At 52.0% G+C, this 22,733-nt stretch overlaps 4 protein-coding genes across 4 annotated transcripts; 3 read left to right on the top strand and 1 right to left on the bottom strand.

Annotated features, from left to right (window-relative positions):
* Positions 1 to 861: 861 nt before the first annotated feature.
* tom1 (E3 ubiquitin-protein ligase TOM1) lies at positions 862 to 13,466 on the top strand (the record flags this gene model as incomplete). The annotated part of the gene is given in 5 exon segments (XM_057157285.1): positions 862 to 909; positions 983 to 8,834; positions 8,905 to 9,279; positions 9,294 to 13,064; positions 13,123 to 13,466. The coding sequence occupies 5 exon segments, from the start codon at positions 862 to 864 to the stop codon at positions 13,215 to 13,217; spliced, it is 12,141 nt and encodes a 4,046-aa protein (XP_057003135.1). The 3' UTR covers positions 13,218 to 13,466.
* Positions 13,467 to 13,699: 233 nt separating this feature from the next.
* N7473_011345 (ribose-phosphate diphosphokinase) lies at positions 13,700 to 14,958 on the top strand (the record flags this gene model as incomplete). Its single annotated transcript, XM_057157284.1, has 4 exons — positions 13,700 to 13,773; positions 13,889 to 13,980; positions 14,091 to 14,463; positions 14,532 to 14,958. 4 exons carry the CDS (start codon positions 13,700 to 13,702, stop codon positions 14,956 to 14,958), a joined length of 966 nt encoding a protein of 321 aa, XP_057003134.1.
* Positions 14,959 to 17,110: 2,152 nt separating this feature from the next.
* On the bottom strand, positions 17,111 to 18,302 carry N7473_011344 (40S ribosomal protein eS6; the record flags this gene model as incomplete). Its single annotated transcript, XM_057157283.1, has 6 exons — positions 17,111 to 17,207; positions 17,263 to 17,581; positions 17,657 to 17,755; positions 17,851 to 17,871; positions 17,960 to 18,032; positions 18,198 to 18,302. 6 exons carry the CDS (start codon positions 18,300 to 18,302, stop codon positions 17,111 to 17,113), a joined length of 714 nt encoding a protein of 237 aa, XP_057003133.1.
* A 2,190-nt stretch (positions 18,303 to 20,492) lies between these two features.
* Positions 20,493 to 22,528, top strand: N7473_011343 (uncharacterized protein). The gene is made up of 3 exons (XM_057157282.1): positions 20,493 to 20,911; positions 21,022 to 21,773; positions 21,863 to 22,528. Exons 1-3 carry the CDS (start codon positions 20,675 to 20,677, stop codon positions 22,083 to 22,085), a joined length of 1,212 nt encoding a protein of 403 aa, XP_057003132.1. The 5' UTR covers positions 20,493 to 20,674; the 3' UTR covers positions 22,086 to 22,528.
* The last annotated feature ends 205 nt before the right edge of the window (positions 22,529 to 22,733 follow it).

Genomic DNA, 22,733 nt, shown 5'->3' with positions numbered 1-22,733 from the left:
GCCTTGACATATGGTAGCGTTCCATACCTTCCAATATGTCAACATGTCAATTTCACATTGTCGCTCTGGTATTGAAAAAAAATGTCCGGAAAAATGTTAGAAGAGAGTCATAGCTTATACCCTTCACCCTCTACAACTTCAAAGTTGGGATGCCATAGATAAAACGAGTCAAAAACTATACACCGTATAGTTATTGAATCAGACGTTAATGCCTTGGCCCTGACAGGCTGACCGCCTCGGCGGGGAACTGGCGCTGGGCCACTCTCCGCCCAGCTTTGGTGTGTTCTTCTGCCGGCAGAACGAGCTTTGACGCTGGGCGCTGGCGTTTGGTTCTGGCTCGGGCTCGCTTCACGCTCATTCTTCCAGCTTCCAGCCTTTGGAAACCGTCTTTCATATCTCCTCCCATCTCTCCCTCCCCATCATTCTCCTTTTCTCCATCACTCTCATACCTTGACAACTTTAACCATTTTCCGTCAACACCGTCCGGGTAAACGTCCTGCACCGTTTTCCCTGACCGTTTGACTTCTCTCTACCCGCCGTGATCTCACCCATCCTGCGTCGATCGTCGAGCTGTCAGTAACCTCAGCTCCCGGCACCCATCAAGTGGACGATCAACTCCCGTGGTTGATTCCTTGCGTCAAAATCACTCGTGATACCGAACCGTCACCCCCGAATTTCTTTCTTTATCACTTGAGACTCGATTTTCGTGCGGCAGGAGAGGAGAACTAAAACGTCATAAGGCATCCTCGCGCCTTCTCCGCGTACCCGGTCGTCACGACCTCCCCACTTCACCTCTAGGAGACTTCTCTCTCCTGGAATTTTTCAACCTCCTCATGGTTGGCTGCTTCACCGATCGTCAACATGGGGAGAATTAAGAAGGTGGCTAGCCAAAAGCATGAGGCTACAATTGTAAGTCCCCATCGACACTCATGTTAGTCACTGCTATATCGTACTGACTAAAAATTTTTCCTTCTTGCTACAGTCGCCTTTCCTGGGAGAATTCATCGGCCGTGCGACTAGTCTTCCCGTTCCAGAGCTTCCTTCGCTCCTAATCACATTCCCTCGGCTATGGCCTTTCCCCCGCGGCGATCTATACCACTGGATCAACGTCTTGGACCGCTTCGATGAGATTCTGGCCTCCGTTATCGACAAATATTTCCTTAACATCGGCCCGCAGACACAATCGTTCGGTCGAAGCGTTCTGGAGGAGTCATATGCCGCCGACCCAACGAAGACACCGGCAGAGGGCATTGATGCCAAGCTGAATGCTTTGGGATATGGGCCCGATGGAGACCGACAGTTGGCGGAGGCAATTCTAGAGTTCTCGCGTGTGCTGCTCGAGAAATGCGGCAATCGAAGTCTTTACAGCAGCAGTGAACGTTTGGGTGACCTCTTGAACACTACCTCGCTGTCCCTCCTCCAAGCGACTCTACGCCTGTCCCTTTGTCTGGCTCAACGGTATCACTCCCGCCAACGCGGCTCTCACCAGCAGACTCTATTGGCCACTCATTACAACATCGATTTGGAGAAACTCCAAAAAATTGCTGCGCCTTTCCCACGCCCGTTAGTCGCGGGCAAAACGCCATTTGCTGCAACTCCCGCTGTCTCCGGCATGGGAACGGAAAATGCTGTCCAAACCAAACTCAATGCCAATGAGTTCGCCTCGCTGGTTCGTGACGATGAAGGCTGGGAAGAATGGGGTAGCGTTCGTGTTCTCTACTACCCTTCTGGCCCCTCTGAGCAGACTCGAACGGCCTCCGAGTTTGGACAGGTAGACACCATCCCTCATGCGCCGACCACGCCGACCCCTCTCCGGCGTAGTGCCACACATCCTACTCCGCGCCCAAGCCGCGCCTCTAATGTGGAAGAATCTCCCACAGTCGCGCCTAATACCGTTGGGAAACCGGATGAACCGTCTCGCAGTGGGAAAGTCCTAGACCTGCCATTCTCGAAGGTTTCCTCCAGCAAAGCCGAGGATCTCCTTGCCACGAACCTCCCTCATCTGCCTTTGGAGTCAAAGTACGAGCTTCTTCATAAGGTTCGTGTTGCGCAGGCATTGACCGACTCGCGTGCCGCCCGTGAACAGATACTTGCCATTCGGATCCTGGCAGTGACGAACCTCGCCTACGTTAATACCGAAGCCACATTCCAACAGAAGGTCCTTCAATATGACATGGAACAATCCAAGCGTCTACAATTGACCTACCAGTTGGCTGAACTTGTTCATCTAGGTGCTAGTGGTGACCTTGAAGTATCAAGAACGGCGCAGGCCTTGGCTCTCCAGGCGCTTGATGCGCTTGCCAAACACAAAGCACGCGCTAATGACGTCTGTGCTGCTATGAGTGTCAACGTCAACCACGGTGTTCTGATGTTCCTAACCCGCAAGGTCGTCAATGAACTAGGTGCTGAGGAGGGTAACACGAACGATCCTTACCATGATGAATGGAGAGATGCTCTGCTTGCTCTTTTGCGCACGCTTCCCAGCTCAAGCTCCCGAACTCCAGAGACTCTCGTCGCTGCGGGTCTTATTCCTCTGTTTGTGGACATCCTTAATCTCCGAACAGAGAAAGCTCGCCGAGTTTACTCTCGGGTCATGGAATTCCTTGACACCTTTGTCCATGCTGTCCGGGATGCACTGGGTACTTTGACTACGGCTAAGGGCTTCGATGCTATCTCCGATTTGATCGACTACGAGACCAAGACTGCATTCGAGAAGGTCTCTCGTGGAGATGGATTTCCCGCACAGTACAAGAACCCATCCATTGATTACCAGATCCCCTATTTCCAACAGCAGACCTTGCGTTGGATGTTCCGCTTTGTTAACCACATCATGCAGCACAACGGTGGTGGCTTTGACCGCGTGCTGCGGAATCTCATCGACTCTCCTCAGCTGCTGACCTCCCTGCGGCTGGTCTTTGAGAACGCTCGAATCTTCGGGTCGCACGTTTGGAGCAATGCTGTGAATATTCTTAGCAGCTTCATCCACAACGAGCCAACGAGCTACGCTGTCATCGCTGAAGCTGGTCTCAGTCGAAGTCTGCTGGCCGCCGTCATGGGTCGAGAGCTCCAGGCCAAGGAAAAGCCGCCTGCCGTGGAACCTCAGGATGCGGAACCCCAGGAAGGCGAGTCTTCCGCTCAAGCGCCTACTGCTGTGCCTCCTTCCCCTGTGGAGGAAAAGAAGAAGGACCGGGAATACGTTCTTGCCAGGTCCAAGGGCTCTCCTCTTGCACCAGGTATTATCGCAGCCGCCGATGCCCTTGCTTGCATTCCCTCAGCATTCGGCGCTATCTGCTTGAACTCCTCAGGGTTGGACCTCTTCCAGTCTTCTGATGCCCTCGAGAGCTTCTTCGAGATTTTCGAGAACCCCGAACACGTCAAGTGCTTGAAGGATGATCCCAACTTGGTTCGTTCTCTTGGTACAACTTTTGATGAACTTGTTCGTCACCACCCAGCCCTGAAGACCTCTATCATGACTGCCGTTCTTGTAATGGCTGCTCGTGTGAACCTTCTCGGCAAGGTCAAGGCTTGGGAGTTGGGAATGGGCTCCAAGCTCTGGCAAGAGGATGCTGATGGTCAAGTTGTCCTTTCTGGATATGTCTTTTCTCTGTTCCGTGAGATCGGTACTCCTGACGATGCTTCAACGGAAGCCCTGGCGGCTGTTGGCGCTCCCTACCTGAATGCTCATTCCCTTCCAAATGGCGGGAAGCTTGTTCTGGGTGATGTCAATCAGCTACTCCCGTCCCCACAGGCTGGCTTCGAGCCGAAAGACAAGGATGAGCATGGTCTCACTGTCACAGACTATCTCTTCCCCGCCATTCGATTCCTGGGCGCCTTTTTCGAGAACCAGCCGAATTGCGCTTCCTTCATTCTCGCTGGTGGAGCAGAATTCATTCTGGACTATGCTACCCTTCAAAGCTTGCCATTTGATTTCCATAACACGGAGGCTAACCAAGAACTTACGGTTCTGGTGCATATGCTTGCTGAGACGAAGCCGCACCTGATCCTACCATCTATAATGCAACGTGCCCAGTCGGCAGTCGACAACCTTGAGGCCTTTTGGACTGCACCCAAAGAGTCCGGGTTCTTCACGCCGTTGGTCAAGCCGATTGACTCGAAGGCGCCGGCACCAGAGCCCACCCCCGCTGTCAATCATGGCACGTTCTTCGTCAAGCATATGAATGCCGTTCTGGTGCTCACAGACCTGCTGCGCGAGATCTATGCTATGCCTCTGTATCAGACGCGATCTACGACACTGAACTATCCTTTCAGCCAGGTCGTCCTTGCAGACAAGTATGCTGCCCTGGTTGCTTCCCTTGGTAACCTTCACGCTGCCTGCGTCTGGGAAGAGATCATACTCGAGAAAAACATCCCCGAGAAATGGCTCCAGGCCATCAAAAATCCTGCGGACAAGACCGGCGTCAATCCTGCGACTGGAGCTAACCAGGCGAACTCATCTGAGGCCCCTGCTATCTCCGGAACACAGGCGGAAGGCTCAGGTGCAACTGAGGCTAGCCAGGCCCCCGCCGCAGAAGAGCCCGAAAGTGAGGAGAGCAAGGCGGCGACCGAGCGGAGCGCTGCTTTCAAGAATGTTCAAACCCTCCGTTATCTTTTGAGCTCCCTGCCTAGCTCAATTACCGGCTTCTTCCACAATCTGGGCCTGGGTCTTATCACCCGAAAGCGTATGGAGAACAGCCATACCGCGAGGCAGAACTCGAACATGGTGGCTGATGCTATTGCTGATGCCGTGTTGCGCCAGCTTCAATTTGGCCCCGCCAATTCGTGTGACAGCTCAAAGCATCGTTTCGCCTACCTTATTGTCATTCTTTCCTCGTTCTCGCATCTGCTCTACGAGGTCACTCCCGAACGTCCCTCAAATAACTACCTCACCCTCGTTCTCCTTGCATTCAAGCGAAACAATGGATTAAAGGTATTGAAGGAAATTTGCGATGTCTTCATGCGAGAAGTCAAGGCTCTCGAGCCAGTCCAAAATGATCCCGAGAAGTCCAACAAAGAATTGGCTGATCGACTCACTTCCGCCTACGGTGGTATCAAGATTATCCTTGCGCTGTTCTCTGAACTCGCCTCTGGCAAGAATATCATGGAGTCCAACCAGACACAAGCCCTCGCAAGTCACCATGATCGTGATCGTGATCGCCATGAATACTTCCAGGCCGGCCAGTTCATCGTCGACCTTCGCATGGAAATCCTTCCCATAGCCCAGGACATGTGGAACTCGGAGTTTGCGACTCAGTCTTCAAGCAAGATTGTCAAGTGCTTGGTTGACATTCTTCGATCATCGCTGGACGGAGAGCATGAGCAAGGCGCCGCACACAAGTCGGATGTCGCTCCTGCTGTCACGGAGGCTGTCAAGAAGCCCTTCATGATCAACAAGGACAGACTGGCAACTCTGACCGGAAAGGGTTTCGAAGACGCTGAGCTGAACCACGAGGCGTTGTACCGCTGCAACAACAATGCCAATTATGCAGAGGAATACTGCAATGCTCGAACCTTCCTCCGATCTCCTCCCAGAGTTCCTCCTGGCCATGGTGATGTTCAGACTGGACCTCCCGAGGCTGCCTCTGGTGCCGATGGTCCTGAAGACGGTGGTCTCGGGGACGTCACGCCTCTCGACCGGGGAATGTTGGACCAGGGCGGCCTTGCCATGCTCTTGGCTCAGGCAGGACGTCCTGTGTCCGATTCTATGAACGATGACGACGACTCTAGTGCCATGCGCGATGGCCTGGCCCGTGCAATCTCCAATGTTCTGAACGACGAAGCGGGTATGCTTCGTGGTGAAGACGGGCCTCTTTTCCTCACCGAACGTGAGCGCCAGCGCCAGCGCCGTCGAGCCCAGGCAAACGCTGAGTCTGCCGACCAGCAGTCCTCGAGCGCCAGTCAACCCCAGAGGGAGGACCAGAGGGAAGAGCCAGTCGAACGACGCCAGCTGGTTACTATCGAGGACCTGAACGCGGAGAGAGAAAAGGTTCGAGCTAATCTCATTGAGCGATCCTTGGATGTTCTGAACGAGCACCATGACGTGTCGTTCGAGCTCGCCGATTTGATTAGCTCTGCGATCAAGAATCACCCTGAGCCTGAAAGCTTCCGACGTGATATCGGTGAAACTCTTGTTCAGTCACTCGTTTCCTTGCAGATGGAGAACTTCCAGACCGCTGGCAAGAAGGTCGCTGCCTATGCGCACATTCTTGCTTTGGTACTCCAAGATTCGAAAATGTACACTGCGACTCTGGAAGAGCTGAAGGATTGCTTCTCGACGTTCCTGAGCTTCATCAAGCTCCCCACCCCCGAGAAGTCTGCGGGTGAAACCTTCCCTTGGATCGGCCCTGTTTTGCTCATCCTCGAGAAGTTGTTGTCTGATGATTGTCAACCACCGCAAATCACTTGGTCTCCGCCTAGCCTTGAGGATCCTCAAGGTGGTAATTACGGCCCCGCTCACCTTGCTGAGCCCCTTGTGTCTCTCGACCAGAAAACGGAGTTGTTTGAGGCTTTGGTGGAGATTTTGCCTCGAATTGGCAAGGATGATGGTCTCGCGCTCTCCATTTGCCGAATGCTGGTCATTCTTACCCGCCAGCGAAGCATCGCCGTCCGTTTCGCGCCCAAGCGGAACTTGCAACGTCTCTTCCTCATGGTCAAGCAATTGTCCAATGCATCCAACGAGAAGCTTCAAAGTGCCTTCATGTTGATCTTGCGACACATCGTCGAAGACGAAGCTACGATTCGACAGATCATGACCGCGGAGATCGTGGGCAATTTCGAGAGCAAGCCTTCTCGCCAGATCGACGCAGCCGGCTATGTGCGACAAATGTATCATCTTGTTCTCAGGAATCCCGAAATCTTTGTGGAGGTCTCCAACGAGAAGTTGCGCTTGGTCAGGTATGACGCTGGCCATCGCACGCAAGCTCTCGCATTGAAGGAAGACCGTAACGCTCGCCAGCGTCAAGACAAGGAGGACAAGATTCAAGAGCCATCCGCGGCCGAAGCATCTTCGACTGCAGAGGACAAGGAGAAGGAGAAGGACAAGGCTGCCGAAATGAAGCCTCCTGTTGTGGAGAACCCAGATGGTGTTATTCACTACCTGCTCTCTGAGCTCCTGTCTTACAAGGATGTGGATGACAAGGAAACTCCAACGGCTGAATCCACTGAACAACCCGCTCAGGACCAGTCCGAGCTCCCAACCGATGTCGAGATGGCCGTGGATGAGCCCACTCCGTCGGTGACCAGCAGTGCTGATGCTCAGACTAGTCGTGCCCCCAAGAAGGGTGAGAAGCCGTCATTCGACGCCAAGGATCACCCGATCTACATCTACCGATGCTTCCTCCTTCAATGCCTGACTGAGCTTCTTGGCTCCTACACTCGCGCCAAGGTCGAGTTTATCAACTTCTCTCGCAAAGCCGATCCTCTCGCTAGCACTCCTTCCAAGCCTCGATCTGGCATTCTCAATTACATGTTGAACGCGCTGGTTCCCCTTGGTACCATGGAACATGATGAATCGTTGGCTTTCAAGAAGCGCAACATCACCTCCTCCTGGACCATGCAGGCACTCGTGGCACTTTGCACCAAAACCTACGAACTGCCTGGAAGACGCCGCAACGAACCGAAACCAACGGAGGAAGATGAACCCGAAGTTGCCTTCGTCCGCCGCTTTGTCTTGGAGCATGCTCTGCGGTCCTTCAAGGAAGCTAATGCCTCAACGGATCCCCTGGACGTCAAATATTCCAAGCTCATGTCCTTGGCCGACCTGTTTGATAAGATGCTCAGTGGGTATTCTTTCTCACAGGATGCTGGGTTCCCCAACTCGGCAAGACAAATCGCCAAAGCCATGTTTGAGAAACATTTCATTCCTGCGTTGACCGCCTCGGTTGCCGAGATTGACTTGAACTTCCCTTCTTCTAAGCGGGTTATTAAGTATATCCTGCGCCCAATCAACAAGCTCACGCAAACGGCTGTGATGCTTAGTGACAACGGGGAGATTTCTACTGCCAGCTCTGGTGAAACCGAGGATGATGAAATCTCGTCCGCCACCTCCGTCTCGGATATGGAAGACGAGCGGGAGGAAACTCCTGATCTTTTCCGCCATTCCACCCTTGGCATGCTGGAGCCCCGCCACGAGGAGGAAACCAGCTCCGAGGAATCCGAGGGCGAAGACGATGAAATGTACGATGATGAATATGACGATGAGATGGACTACGATGAGGATGTCCCTGAGGATGACGGTGAAGTCGTCAGCGATGAAGAAGATATGGGCCCCATCGAAGGTCTCCCCGGCGATGCAGTCGAAGTCATCATCGATGATGAGGACGATGAAGACGATGACGACGACGACGAGGATGACGACGACGACCTTGATGACCACTCGGAAATGGAGGAAGATGATGACATCTACGCTGGAGAAATTACAGGCGATCGCGACAATGAGAGCCTTGACGACGGCGAAGATGATGAGTGGGAAAGCGACGAGATCACCGAAGATGAAGAAGAGGCCGAGATGATGAACCAGTTCGAAGATGAGCTGGCTGACATGCGTCAAGCCAACCGGTCCGGCGATGCACACAATCGCATTGACGAGCTATTCCGTGCTCTCAACCAGGCTACTGGTGACGATGATCTTCACGACCATGGTCTGGGCGGTGATATCCACGATGAAATCCTTGATGATCTGAACGAGGAAGGTGGTGCGTCATTATCCTGTTCCTTCCTACACCCCCTCTTTGCTAATCCACGAAACGTAGAAGAGGACGAGATGGACGAGCTTGAGGAAGAAGCTGACGATTACGATGAATACGACATGGATCATGGGTCTGAAGGCGACATGGAAGGTAAGCCAAACACTATTCTCTGACTTGTGCTCACTGTATAATCTCGAGCTAACTGATACTGATTTACTAGATGACGACCTTTTGGAGCCTTGGGGCTGGGAGGGCGATGAGGCCCCGCCACCTCGACACCATCATCACCGTATGCGCGGTGGTCCACCCTCCGCCTGGGCTGCTGTCACTGAAATCATGCCTGGTCGCCATGGTGGTCTCGTTCCGATTCAGCCCTTCCACCGGGTTCACAGAAACCAGGTGCCTTCTCGCGGTAACGACGATGGCACCAACCCTCTCCTTGTCCGAGACGACCGTGCTGCCGATGCTGCTGCTCATCTGCGGGCGCCCGGTGCGGATATGTTTGCGGACTGGGCTCAAATGGAAGGCGGCGGCAACCGTTTCGTTCAATTGGACAGTCCTATGGGCTTCATGAATGCTATCATGGCCGCCATCGGTGGAGGCCCACAGCCCCCGGAATGGGAGTTGTTTCTCGTGCAGATGGTATCCACGTCCACGTTGACCGGCGATCAATCCTGCCTAACCGTCTTAGCGACTTGTTCGCCAGCGCTCAGCAACAGACGTCGCAATCGCGCCGCAATGATCCCCACAATGCAGTCAAATTCAACTTGTCGACGACTAGGAATCGTTGGCAGGAAGAAGCTCGTATTCTCTTCAGCGGCACCTATTCAGAGAAGAGCATGCGTGTCATCAACTCATTGCTGAAGGTCATGGTCCCTCCCGCCATCGAAGAGGAGAAGCTGCGCAAGAAGCAGCTCGAAGAAGAGAGGAAGCGTGCCGAACAGGAGCGGGCTGAGAAGGAACGCAAGGAGCAGGCCGCTCGTGAAGAAGAAGAGCGCGAGCGCAAGCGCAAGGAAGAAGAGGAGAATGCGCGCCGCCAGGCTGAGAGAGAACAGCAGGAAGCTGAGCGCCAAGCTGCTGGAATCGCTGAGCCCATGGAAGACATTCAGCAAACCGATACCGCAGCTGAAGCTGCCAGCGCTGCCCAGCCTGAAGCTGCCCCTGCCGAGCCAGTCCAACGTGTTCACACTACCATTCGCGGTCGCCAGCTTGATATCACTGGTCTGGAGATCGACCCAGAGTACCTGGAGGCGTTGCCAGAGGAGCTCCGGGAAGAGGTGATCATGCAACAACTTGCCGAGCAGCGATCTCAGGCTGCTGCCGCCGGCGAGGAGCCCACTGAGATCAACCAGGAATTCCTGGAAGCCTTGCCCGCAGAGATCCGCGACGAATTGCTGCAACAAGAAGCGGCTGATCGGCGCCGACGGGAACGTGAAACTGCACGCCGTCAAGCTAATACTGGTGGTGCCCCGCCTCGCGCCGAGGAAATGGATGCTGCTAGTTTCCTCGCCACCCTCGACCCTTCTTTGCGCCAAGCTGTTCTGGCAGACCAGCCCGAGGATGTACTTGCAACCTTGGGTCCCGAGTACCTGTCTGAAGCTCGGGCATTGGGTGGCCGCCGAATTGCCCAATTTGGTGACATTACCGCAGCTGGAATGGAGCATCGCCCTCGAGGCGGCGAGGCTGCTGGCGATCTGGAGGCTAAGAAGAACCAGAGACGACCGGTTGTTCAAATGCTGGACAAGGCTGGTGTTGCAACTCTGCTTCGCCTGATGTTCATGCCTCTCCAGGGTAACGCACGTCATTTGCTCAACGACATTCTGCACAACGTTTGTGAGAACCGCCAGAACAGAAGCGAGGTTATCAGCCTGATTCTGTCCGTTTTGCAAGATGGCAGCGTTGATTCTTCCGCTATCGAGCGAAGTTTCTCGCACTTGTCTCTCCGCGCAAAGGCTCCTGGTGCTCAGAAGACTCCCCAGTCTACTAAGCGCAATATCTCCCTGCAGACATCCTCAAGTATCAGCAGCGAGGTTACTCCGATCATGGTGGTACAGCAATGCTTGGCTACGCTTTCCTTCCTCTCTCAGTTCAATCCTCATATCCCTTGGTTCTTCCTGACCGAGCATGATTCGGCTTCAGCTCTCAAGCTGAAGGCCTTGCGCAAGGGTAAGGGCAAGGAGAACCGTGCCAACAAGTTCGCGCTCAACGCGTTGCTTTCTCTCCTGGATCGCAAGTTGATCATGGATAGCCCGAACTGTATGGAGCAGCTGTCTAATCTGCTGAGCACCATCACCCAGCCGCTTACTGTCCTCCTCCGCCGGGAGAAGGAGAAGCAAGATGAGCAAGACAAGGGCAAGAAACCCGAGGGTGCCCCAGCTGAGGCGGCGGTTGAACAGCCACCTGCCGAAGCTACCGAGCCTAGTGCCGATACTACTATGACCGACGCTCCTCTGCCCACCGTTGAGAATGCTGAGGATCAAGGTACCACTGCTGAGAGTGAGGAGCCTAAGGGTGACAAGAAGCCTGGCGATGAGCAACCGGCTGAAGAGAAGCGCAAGCGCCGATCCATTGAGCCTCCTGTCGTTCCTGACCACAATTTCCGATTGGTTGTCCACATCCTTGCAGCTCGTGAATGCAATGGAAAGACTTTCCGTGACACTTTGTCCACCATCAACAACCTGTCGGTTATCCCTGGAGCTCGGGATGTCATTGGTGAAGAGCTCGTTGCTCAAGCGCAGACTCTTAGCGACACCATCCTGGCTGATCTTGGAGAACTTCTTCCCCATATTCACCAGGCCAAGACTGGTACCGATATGCAAGGTCTGGCTCTGGCGAAGTTCTCCCCAGCCAGCTCCGATCAGGCCAAATTGCTCCGTATCCTCACGGCCCTCGACTATCTCTTCGATCCTTCCCGCATTGACAAGTCCAAGGTCCCAGAACCTGAGGCTGCGCCCAAGGAGGATGTGCTCAAGAGACTCTATGAGAGTGCTACTTTCGGCCCCCTGTGGACCAAGTTGAGCGATTGCTTGACTGTCATTCGACAAAAGGAGAACATGCTGAACGTGGCTACCATCCTCCTGCCGTTGATCGAAGCATTGATGGTTGTCTGCAAGAACACCACCCTCAAGGATCAGCCTCTTTCTCGTGGTAGTCGCGAGCTATCTGTCAATAGTTCTTCGGCCGATGCTGGTCTGAGCATGGAGAATCTCTTCTTCAAGTTTACCGAAGAGCACCGCAAAATACTCAATGAGCTTGTCGGCCAGAACCCTAGGCTGATGAGTGGCACTTTCTCTCTGCTTGTGAAGAACCCCAAGGTTCTTGAGTTTGACAACAAGCGCAACTACTTCACTCGTCGTGTGCACTCTCGTGGTGCGGAGCCTCGCCACGCCCATGCTCCTCTTCAGCTTTCTGTTCGCCGAGACCAGGTCTTCCTTGACTCGTTCAAGTCTCTGTACTTCAAGAGTGCAGATGAGCTCAAGTATGGCAAGCTGAACGTGCGATTCCATGGAGAAGAAGGTGTGGACGCCGGCGGTGTGACCCGTGAATGGTTCCAGGTCCTCGCTCGTGGCATGTTCAACCCCAATTATGCACTCTTCATCCCCGTTGCCGCCGACCGGACTACATTCCACCCCAACCGTCTCAGTGGTGTCAATTCCGAGCATTTGATGTTCTTCAAATTCATTGGACGGATCATCGGCAAGGCCTTGTACGAGGGTCGCGTTCTGGACTGCCACTTCTCCCGTGCTGTCTACAAGTGCATTCTCGGACGCACCGTGTCTATCAAGGACATGGAGACGCTGGATCTGGACTACTACAAGTCCCTGCTTTGGATGCTGGAGAATGACATTACCGACATCATCACCGAGAACTTTGCCATCGAGACTGATGCCTTTGGCGAGAAGCAGGTAATCGACCTGATCCCCGATGGTCGCAACATTCCAGTCACCCAGGAGAACAAGGAGGAGTACATCCAGCGCGTGGTCGAGTACCGCCTGGTAGAGTCTGTGCGGGAGCAGCTTGACAATTTCTTGAAGGGCTTCCACGAGATTATCCCTCCAGACTTGATTTCCATCTTCAACGAGCAGGAACTGGAGCTTCTGATCTCCGGTCTGCCCGACATTGATGTGGACGAGTGGAAGAACAACACCGAGTACCACAATTACTCCGCCTCGTCCTCGCAAATCCAGTGGTTCTGGCGTGCTGTTCGCTCCTTTGATAAGGAAGAGCGTGCCAAGCTGCTTCAGTTCGTCACCGGTACCTCCAAGGTCCCTCTTAACGGTTTCAAGGAGCTTGAGGGTATGAATGGTGTGAGCAAGTTCAACATCCATCGCGACTATGGCAACAAGGATCGCCTGCCTAGCGCGCACACATGCTTCAACCGTAAGTTTTTTACCCCTTCCCTTTGAATCATCGATTACGATACTAATGTTGTTCACAGAGCTTGATCTTCCAGAATATGAAAGCTATGAAGATCTCCGCCAGCGCCTCTACACCGCGGTGACAGCTGGTAGCGAGTACTTCGGTTTCGCATAGACGGGGCTATCTCTACATGCTTAATTTATGCGAAAGCATTGAATGGCGTTTTCTCTGGGATTGTTAGTGGAGGAAAGCGAAGTGGAATGGAAGAGACGAAGGTTCATGAAAACTGTGGCTTTGAGCGTCTGGTTGAAGTGCAGGTCAACTGGTTGCTTGGGGTCTTTTTTTTCTTTCTTTTTTTGTACGTACTTAGATTGCTGTATGCTCTTACGGGAATATCCACATTAGTTGTTTCTGTTTGTTAAATTGTTCGCATGGTTCCTATACCCATAGATACTGTTCTATACTTGTAAATCTCTCGATACCGCATTCGGGCCCAAAGTCCAGTGATTACGCCGAAGGCGGTGAACAGTCACGGGACGCGAAAAAAATGCGGGGCCCGAAAGTGGCAGGTGCGGGATCGATTTTTAAAAAAAAGGTCCAGCTTCACAACCGTTTAGTCCTTGCGAGAACTCCCTCTCGTTTCACACAAGCACATCATGTCTTCGTCCAACTCGATTAAGCTGCTGACTGGCAACAGTCACCCTGAGCTGTCCCAGCTCGTGGCTGACCGGTGAGAGAGCCCTCTACCTCTTCTAGATGCATTTGCCCGATCGCCGGGGCCCGCCGCTCTTCTCTCGCTCGGGAAGTCAATCGTGCGACTTGGAGGCTAACTGAGATTGATACAGCCTCGGCATTGAGATGACCAAGATCATGGTCCTTCAGTACTCCAACCAGGAGACCAGCGTCACGATCGGTGAAAGTGTCCGAGACGAAGATGGTACGCTAACTCTCTGACTCCCCTCGGATCCAGCCGTGGAAAAGCACACACGACTCCAAAGGATCTTAGGTGATGGAGCTGGTGCTGATGGTTCTCTTTGCCTTCTTCAGTCTTCATCCTGCAATCAACACGGCCGAATGACATCAACGACGGTCTTATGGAGCTTCTCATCATGATCAACGCATGCAAGACCGCTTCGGCCCGACGCATTACTGCCGTCATCCCCAACTTCCCTTACGCCCGCCAGGACAAGAAGGATAAGAGCCGTGCGCCCATCACTGCTAAACTTATGGCCAACATGCTCCAGACTGCTGGCTGCAACCACGTTATCACCATGGATCTGCATGCCAGCCAGATCCAGGGCTTCTTCAATGTCCCCGTGGACAACCTATATGCTGAGCCTAGCATGTTGAAGTGGATTCGCGAGAACCTCGACGTGAGCAACTGCGTGATTGTCAGCCCGGATGCCGGTGGTGCCAAGCGGTAAGCATATCTCATTGAATTTTCCAATCTATAGGATGTGCTCGATCTAACATTTCATTCCCTGCTAGTGCGACTGCCATCGCCGATCGTCTCGATCTGCAATTCGCTCTCATCCACAAGGAGCGTGCGCGCCCCAACGAGGTCTCTCGCATGGTCCTCGTCGGTAACGTGAAGGACAAGATCGCTATCATTGTTGACGATATGGCCGATACCTGCGGTACTCTCGTCAAGGCTGCCGACACTGTTATGCAGCACGGCGCCAAGGAGGTCAACGCTATTGTTGTCCACGGTATTCTCTCTGGTAAGGCCATTGAGAACCTGAACGGCAGCCGTCTGAACCGTCTGGTGGTTACCAACACCGTCCCCCACGCCGAGAAGAAGGAGCTGTGCGACAAGATCGAGACTATTGATATCTCGCCCACGCTGGCCGAGGCCTGCCGTCGCACACACAACGGCGAGTCTGTGAGCTTCCTCTTCTCGCACGCCGTCGCGTAAATTCCCTTTCCTCTACTACCCACCTTCCCCTACGACTTGCCCTCTACCAATACCCCCGCCCCCTTGACCCGTGACTGAGGGTCTTTTTTCATGCGTGTATGTGTATCTTTGGTTCAATGCGAACAAAGCGAAGGGTGTGCGCGGGAGAAAACAAAATACGATTGTTATGACCATTTTTTTCTCTCTCCTTATTTACAATGCCGAATGAGGATGTTTTTTGGGAGTTGATTTCTTTTTCTACTTTCATTATTCCAGGCTCCCGGTGCCTCTCGAAAAGCAAGTCTGCCTGCTGTGGCTACGGCGGATTGTGACTTGGCACTTGGATCTTGGATCTTTCGATGCCTTGTCTTTGCCTCAAGGCTAATTTGCATTCTGCATTTTCTGGATTCGTTCCTGTTTTTCATTGAATTCCCGCGCTGCTGTTGTGGTTGGTGTCGTGTTTCTCCTGTTCATTTAGATTATCACAAGCCTCGATGGCCATTGAGTTACCTCCTCCTTTTTTTCGATTATGATTGGTGTATTATTATGTGGTTGATGGATGGCTGCCATATGGATGTTGGTGTGATAGAAAAATAGAATTTGTGAAACTACTGAAACTATGTCTCTTCATTATGTCTCTTACTGCTGGGCTGCTTGCATTGATTGTTTTATTTTATTTTTTTGGTCTTGGAAGGTTTCTTATTGTCTTGTGCTGGTACTTGCATACATACCATTGCCCGAACATATCTTGAGATATGATCCGCTTGGACGCTTTCCATGCACTCGGTAGAGGTGTTTCGCGCAATCGTTCGATATTGGAATCGTGTTTGTATCCTTATTGAGACATGGTCTTGGTCAATATTGACCTTCATTCCGAGACATTTCCTGGACATCGCAAATAGATGTTCCAAATATCCCGCGTGTTCCAGGCATCGGTCTGGTCTAGATTCACGCTGGGCCTGGAAGAATATGTACTTGAGCAGGCATGTCCTACACCTCCTACCCCAATCGCAGGAAAGCGAGTCCCCCTTACACGGCTACAAATTTAACAGGAAATTTGAAGGCCAACCAGTAATTATGTATACCTTCTTTCTCCTGTGGGTGGATATGGATATTAAAGTAGTGGATACGTCGAAAACATATCCATTTGCACCTACCTCCAGACACAACTCTAGGTATATTTATGCTGTACATGATCGTCGTAGCCTTGATTCATAATGGGAGATAAGTCGGTGTCAGAATTATCTATCGAAGATCAACAACCTTGGGAACTGACTAGTTTCGCCCTCGAATCAGAATGTCTTTTGTGAGACCATTTGAGACGGATATATAAGATCGCGGCCGAAGTGGAGCGGAGATGGTGGCGGTCGCTTTAAAATGGGCTCGGGGTTGCAGTTTCGGTATAGAATTTAGTTAAGATTCTTTTTTGATTTGCGTTGAATTTTGGATAGTTATTTACAAGGAGGGTTGAAAGAAGGTAGGAGAAGAAGAAAAGATATTCTTGAATTTTGGAGAGAGTAGTTTGTGACGGGCACGTGAGATAGGGCTGATCAGATTCTCCCACCCCACAATCGGGTTCTGCGATTGATCAAGTCAGGCCTGGAGCATAAGATTAAGATATATAAAGTATGCGATATGCGGCCTGTGCGTAATGCATAGTCGGTTTAAAGGACTATTCTACTCGCAAGTACTCTGATCTGATGAATATCATCGCTGTCTATTTGTAACGCCAGCCATTTGACCTTTCCGATCAGTCTTTACAAACTACGCCAGTCGGATAAACAGGTAAGAAACAATGAAATTTGCATGCACTCCATTGAAAAAAGGGGTTTGTCAAAAGGTAGGTTCAACACAGAATGCATCACCCAAGTGTCCGAATCACCAGAACACCCGGGGTTGAAAAAGGGGTGGTCCACCAATCCCCCCTTCCTGGTTCAAAGTGAAGTTTTTTTTTGAGCCTTGCCCCCGCCCCCCTTTTTTCCGTTTTTATCAGACATATTTCCGCCGTCTGCTGGGAATGATATATGCCCTCCTTCCCGGTTGAGGAAGGAGAAATCCCGAAAATAACCATTGCCCAGAAAACGTGAAGCTCACTCTTTCGCTCGCTCGCTCATCGCCCTATCCATTAAACCCCGTCCCGCAGAAATGAATCATAACACTGCAGGGGAGAGATTTACTTCCGCATGGAAGAGGCGCGACGCTTGCGGAGCTCATCACGCTTGGCCTTCTCCTCGTGGACACGGTTGGCCAGGAGCTTGGCGTAGTCGTTACTGTAGAAGATGTGTTAGATGCGGAACGAGTCTTGCTTGACTGATGTAAACTTACGCGGCCTCACGGGCAGCCTCAGCACGGCGGCGCTTGATGGCGACCTGGTGGCGCTTGCGCTGCAGGCGCTGGGGAGTAACCAGACGCTGGATCTTAGGGGCCTTGGTGTACTCGGGCTTGCCCTCCTTGGCAACAGTGCGGCGGACAACGAACTTGCGGACATCATCGTCCTTGGTCAGGGCGAAGAAGCGGCGGATCTTGGTAGCACGCTTGGGGCCGAGGCGCTTGGGGACGACGGTGTCGGTCAGACCGGGGAGGTCGTTCTCACCCTGCTTGACGATGGACAGAGCGAGGACGGAGAGGTCCAGACCGGTGATGGCTGGAGGAAGAGAGAAAGAGTGTCAATGCTGGGAGTTCGTTTGGTTGCGGGTTTTTGGAACGAGGGCACACATACCACCACGGATGGACTTGCGCTTACGCTCACCAGTGCGGCGAGGGCGGTAGCAGCTGTGGCCGTCGGCGAGGAGCAGACGGGTACGGATGGGGAGGAGGACTAGAAAATGGATGAGTATAATGCGTTCGTTGTGTCAAGAGGGTTCTCTGGCGTTTTCGTGCTGAGGCCAGACAACCGGTCGGTTTAAAACGTACCACCCTGCTTCATGGGGAAACCTGTATATCAAACCCAGTCAGTCAAAACGTCCCTTCAAATCTGATCCGCGGTTGCATCATGCATCTGGGAGAAAGGGGAGAGTCGTACCCTGCTTGTCGTTACCACCGGTGATCTTGAACAGGTAACCCTTGAACTCATCGCCGAGGGAGTCGCCGACAACCTAATCGAAAGAAAAAAAACCCAATCAGCCCATTCGTTCTTCGCAATTGTATATATCGTGTTGATCTTGTAGATGTGTGTGTGGATATGTGTGGGAGGCGTCGAGAATTTCGGATGTGTGGAAAATGTGTGTATGCTTGAATTCGGGGGAGATGGGGATGCTGACTTCGGTGCCCATGCGCTTCTCCATGAAGGGACGGAGCTTGCGCTCATCGTCGATCTCGATAATCTTTTGCGACCCATTGGCCGGGTAGGAGATGTTGAGCTTCATCTTGACGGAGGTTGCGCGGTCAAGACGGTAGCGCGGGAGTTGTCGACAGGTGAGGTTGAAGGGTTCGGCTTTGTGGATTTTTCGGATTGCTGAGGGTTGGTGTAGCGAGTGTGTGTGTGGCTGACTCAGCGAGCGCTAGCCGAGTTGGGAAGGTAGGTTAGTCAGCGTCGCTAACCCCATCATGTGACTGGGGTGGCATTCAAGTCACCTGACATTAACATCACGGGAACATCACGGGAACATTGACTGCCTCAGGCTAGAAATCTGTTACTACAAGAAGGCATCCTCTGTGGACACTAAACAACTACGACAAGCAGCTCTTGTAATAGATTTACCTGAGAACAGTCCGAACATAAAATAGAAAAACCTGTATTGATTTTGGAGATCGCGTGACCGGAACAAGACCTTGGCTTTGTCATAAATGTTGAAGGTTATCTTCAACTACTTGTGACCCGTTCATTCTGCAGACCAAAGTCAGAACATATGAAATGGTGTATTATTCCTCGATATTCAGTAACAATCATCCGTAGTTTCTATCCAGAAGATAAGTATATACACCTTCTCAAGTCCTCGAGCTAATAATTCACCCATGGTAACTTGTACGTAGTATGTACTCCGTAGTTCCCCCTCACTAACCCTTATAGATCTAACTCGGCCTCAGACCTTCCGGAGCTAATCAGTAGTCTACACTCGTGACCCCTTACTGCCCTTACCCCATGGAAACCCTGGCTATCACTAAGTACAACTCGTTCCCCTCTCAAATAATCCCCTGAAGGAAGCAGAAAACCGGGCATGCCAAGTGCCAGGCCTGCCCTACGAGACACCCTCCACTTAAGTGCAGCAGAAACCGTCTTGGCACCGCCATCCCGTCGCTCGTACACCGTACAGGTTACCTGTTTAGGTGAGGAAATAAGCGCCCTGATCGCGCCGTCATCAACAGAGACAGCGCCATACCGTAGTACTACTCTGTGCGGTGTCAGCAGTGGCCTTTCTAAGCTTCTTCCCCCCTGGCTTGGTGGCGCTGGCGTCGTCATGCTTAGCCACGGGATTTCAAGTCTAAATGATACCATTGGTGTATATGGTATTGTACGGCAAGATCTACTCCGTACTTGGGTGTGAGATATTTGTGGTCAGTCGTCGGAGAGGGATTTATCTGTACAGTTTGACAAGTGGGTTAATTTGTACTATATATCCGTATAATACATACTAGCTATAGTAGTTAGTACTAGTACTAGAATCAATCAACCCTCCTCTTCTTCCCCTCTCTTCTTCCTCTCGGGATCCTCGGCGGCTCCACCCTCGTATGCGGCGGAAATTGAAACTGGGAACGGGGAAAAGTGGTTCTGCTGTCATGCGACCGGGGGCATATAGTCAACATCAACTATACAACTTTTCAGAAAGACAGCAATTATTTCACTTGAACTATTCCAATTAATAACCTCTTCTGTGCTCCTTTCTCCTCAATCCTCATCATTCCTGTGGTGTAAAAGCCCATCCGGGCACGCGATGCCTTTCCTCGTTAAGCGTGCCCCGCCGGCCACGCGGCCGAAGGCTTGGTTGGAGCAGAAATTGAAAGATTGTAAAGTAGTAGTATTATTAGTTGGTCTAGTTTAATCATGTTATATTATCACACTCAGTTATGCAGCTGCTCTTATAAGTCTCCAATGCCCGGCATTTACATACTTCTACGTTCCAATTTTCCCTGATCATCAACTCCTCCACCTCGAAAGTCAAGCGGTCATAATCTGATCTTCGGCACCAACTTTTAGACTTTTTTTTTACTTGACGGAGTTCTTCCATTTTCACGGAGTGGTTCGCCCACTTTTTTAATGGCTTGACCTGACCCTCTTTTTCGATTATTTGCCCCCAATTCCATAATTATTGCCGCTTTGAGAAAGACTGGATTCTGGATTCTTGATTTATCACCCTTTCTTGGCCAACGGTCCCCGCTGGGATTTAATCCGGCTTTCCCGGACATTTCGCTGCAGTCCTTGGACCTGCACTGGTCTCTCCTACTACTGTCTTCGATCTCCGGGATTAATAGGGATATATACCTGGTCGCTATTACCTGTACGATATCGTGACGGACACAATTCCTTCTATTCCCTTTCGAATCGAGTGTTCGCCAAGCAGTCGCAGCTGGAACTGCTGCCTGTCGCAAATCCATCAGCCTACCGAGCTACAACGCCATCTCGACTCGATACAATTCCTACAAACCCCCGATCGCTACGCGACTGAATGCGCTAAACCCAGCGGTCCACGATCGGGTCTACATCTGCCGCAATACCCCCCTCCCACCCTTCCTTGGGGATCCCGCATTCCATCCTCCTCCGCCTCCGCCGCCGCGATAACACATATATACCCGCCACACTATGATACGCCTATTTAACCGCTTCTACGCGCTATGCGCGGTAGCGGCGTGCACAATCCTGTACTCAGCTTGGTTCTTGACCTCGCGCAGTCTCGGCGACATTGTGCCCCTGGCTTCGGAGCAGTTTCGGACGGCATCTTCGTTTGATCAGCGATTGGTGGTGTTTGGGGATTCGTGGAGTGATAATGAGACTGAGGAGGAACAGGGGAGAGTTTGGACGGATTGGCTTTGTGGGATGGTAAGAATGTTTCCCGGGTTTTCGGTTTTGGAGCTGGCCAGTCTGGTCTGGGGAAAATTGAAATTGAAACTAGAGAAACTAAACTGACACATGCTTCTTCTACATTTTAGTTCTCGTGTCATCAAGAGAATCTTGCTCAAACGGCACACTCCGCTGTTCGGGGGAAATATACCGGCTCAGTGGTGGATAATGCCGAACTAGATTTGTTTGGTCGCCTGTCTCGGACCAAATTGGCTGATTTCAAGACCCAGCTTAAGCAATGGCTGGACGCGGAGTCGGCCTCGTTGATGGGTCTTTCCGAGGAACAGATTCGGTCCCGCCAGGATCGGACCATCTTCGCTGTCTCCTTTGGTGTCTGGGACATATGGAGTCTTATCGAGAAGGACTATTCTACGGCGGAGGGCTCGATTGACCGGCGTATTGCGACGCTCATGACGCAGTTGAACCATTTATCTGAACGTTGGGGCTCGGGTACTGATAAGCTCAAGGTTATCCTGACGCAGACGGTTGATGTGACCTTTTTACCTGGGTTTACGACTACGGGCGGTGATGAGTATAAGGATGCGGTGCGGATTCTGGATGCGTGGAATAAGAAGCTACGACAGGCAGCGAAGGAGTGGGATCGTGGGACGATCTACCTCTTCGATACGAATGCCTTTGTGATGGATCGGATTCGGGATTGGCAGTTGTATGCTGCGGGTATCGAGGAAGAGAATGGATTGGGAACGAACCAGGATCCGGGTTGGGAGAATGTTGGGAATGCTTGTGTTGAGAGTGACGGCATTCAAGTCATGATGTCAAAGGATAAGTCTAAGGCGAAGACGAAGAAACCGTGTGAACATCCTGATAAGTATCTGTTCTGGTGGGTTTCATTCCATTCCATTCCCTGTTCTTTTTCTCGTGATCGACAGGGTTAAATGCCACTTTTTACTGACCGAGATTATTCACCAGGAACGATATGCATCTGGGACCTAGTGCGCACCGTCTCATGGCGACAGAGATTTACCATGGGATTGATGGAGTTCTATTGAATCCCAAGGACTCAGACAGCACCGGGTCCGGATCTGGAATTGGATCTGGATCTGGATCCACCAGCACCACCAACTCGGACGAAGTTGCGCCCAACACCGACGCAGCATCCAAGCGCCACAACCGACGGGGCTTTGCAGCTTAGACATTGTCATGAATCAAAGACCAAAAAAGACCAGATCACAAACCACAAACCATCCATCCAGCCCATGCTGTTTCCATGTTCCACGGCCCGTCTTGCAGCGGGCTCCGTAGAAAGGGATGGGAGAAGAAGAAGGGGGCTGCTACCCGCGTCGACACCAAACGGGCTGTCATGTCCCTGCCCATGTCCATGGCCTTTAGGGCTTCTAGCCAGCAAGATGGATGGTACCAGAACAGAATTGAGCAAGACGAGACCCTCATCGACCGGGCCAGAGAGAGAAACCGGGGAAAAGTCACCCTTCGTGTTTCCTCTCTCCTGTCTCTGATTCTTGATTCTTACCTCCTGTCTCAGTCTCCGTCTCCATCTCAGACTCCAAAAAGACCTCATCTCTGAATCAGTGAATTAGCCCATAGTCTACGGAGTATGAATGTCGAATTTCCATTTCCCAAAACGGCGACCAATGGATGAGGTTAGGTTCCAGCCGATCGGAACATAAGATAAGGTAGTACGAAAGGAACCACATCAACCATCAAACCCATGGATTGATCATTGCAGGATGTGCCATTTTCCAATGACGAAATGAAGAGAAAGAAAAAGGGACTCTGACAAACCAACGCTTTCTCTTTGGCTGGACTGGGTGGTACAGTATTG

The sequence above is a fragment of the Penicillium subrubescens genome (assembly GCF_028828155.1).
Source record: "Penicillium subrubescens strain IBT 31985 chromosome Unknown utg000010l_segment0_segment0, whole genome shotgun sequence".
Taxonomy (NCBI): Eukaryota; Fungi; Ascomycota; class Eurotiomycetes; order Eurotiales; family Aspergillaceae; genus Penicillium; species Penicillium subrubescens.
This window is presented reverse-complemented; position numbering and strand designations above follow the sequence as displayed.

Excerpts from the sequence above, each read along its gene's own strand:
- N7473_011343 (XM_057157282.1), top strand. The coding sequence starts at position 20,675 with ATGATACGCCTATTTAACCGCTTCTACGCGCTATGCGCGGTAGCGGCG. Across the intron at positions 20,912-21,021 it reads CGGATTGGCTTTGTGGGATG|TTCTCGTGTCATCAAGAGAA; the intron begins GTAAGAATGTTT and ends TCTACATTTTAG. Across the intron at positions 21,774-21,862 it reads CCTGATAAGTATCTGTTCTG|GAACGATATGCATCTGGGAC; the intron begins GTGGGTTTCATT and ends ATTATTCACCAG.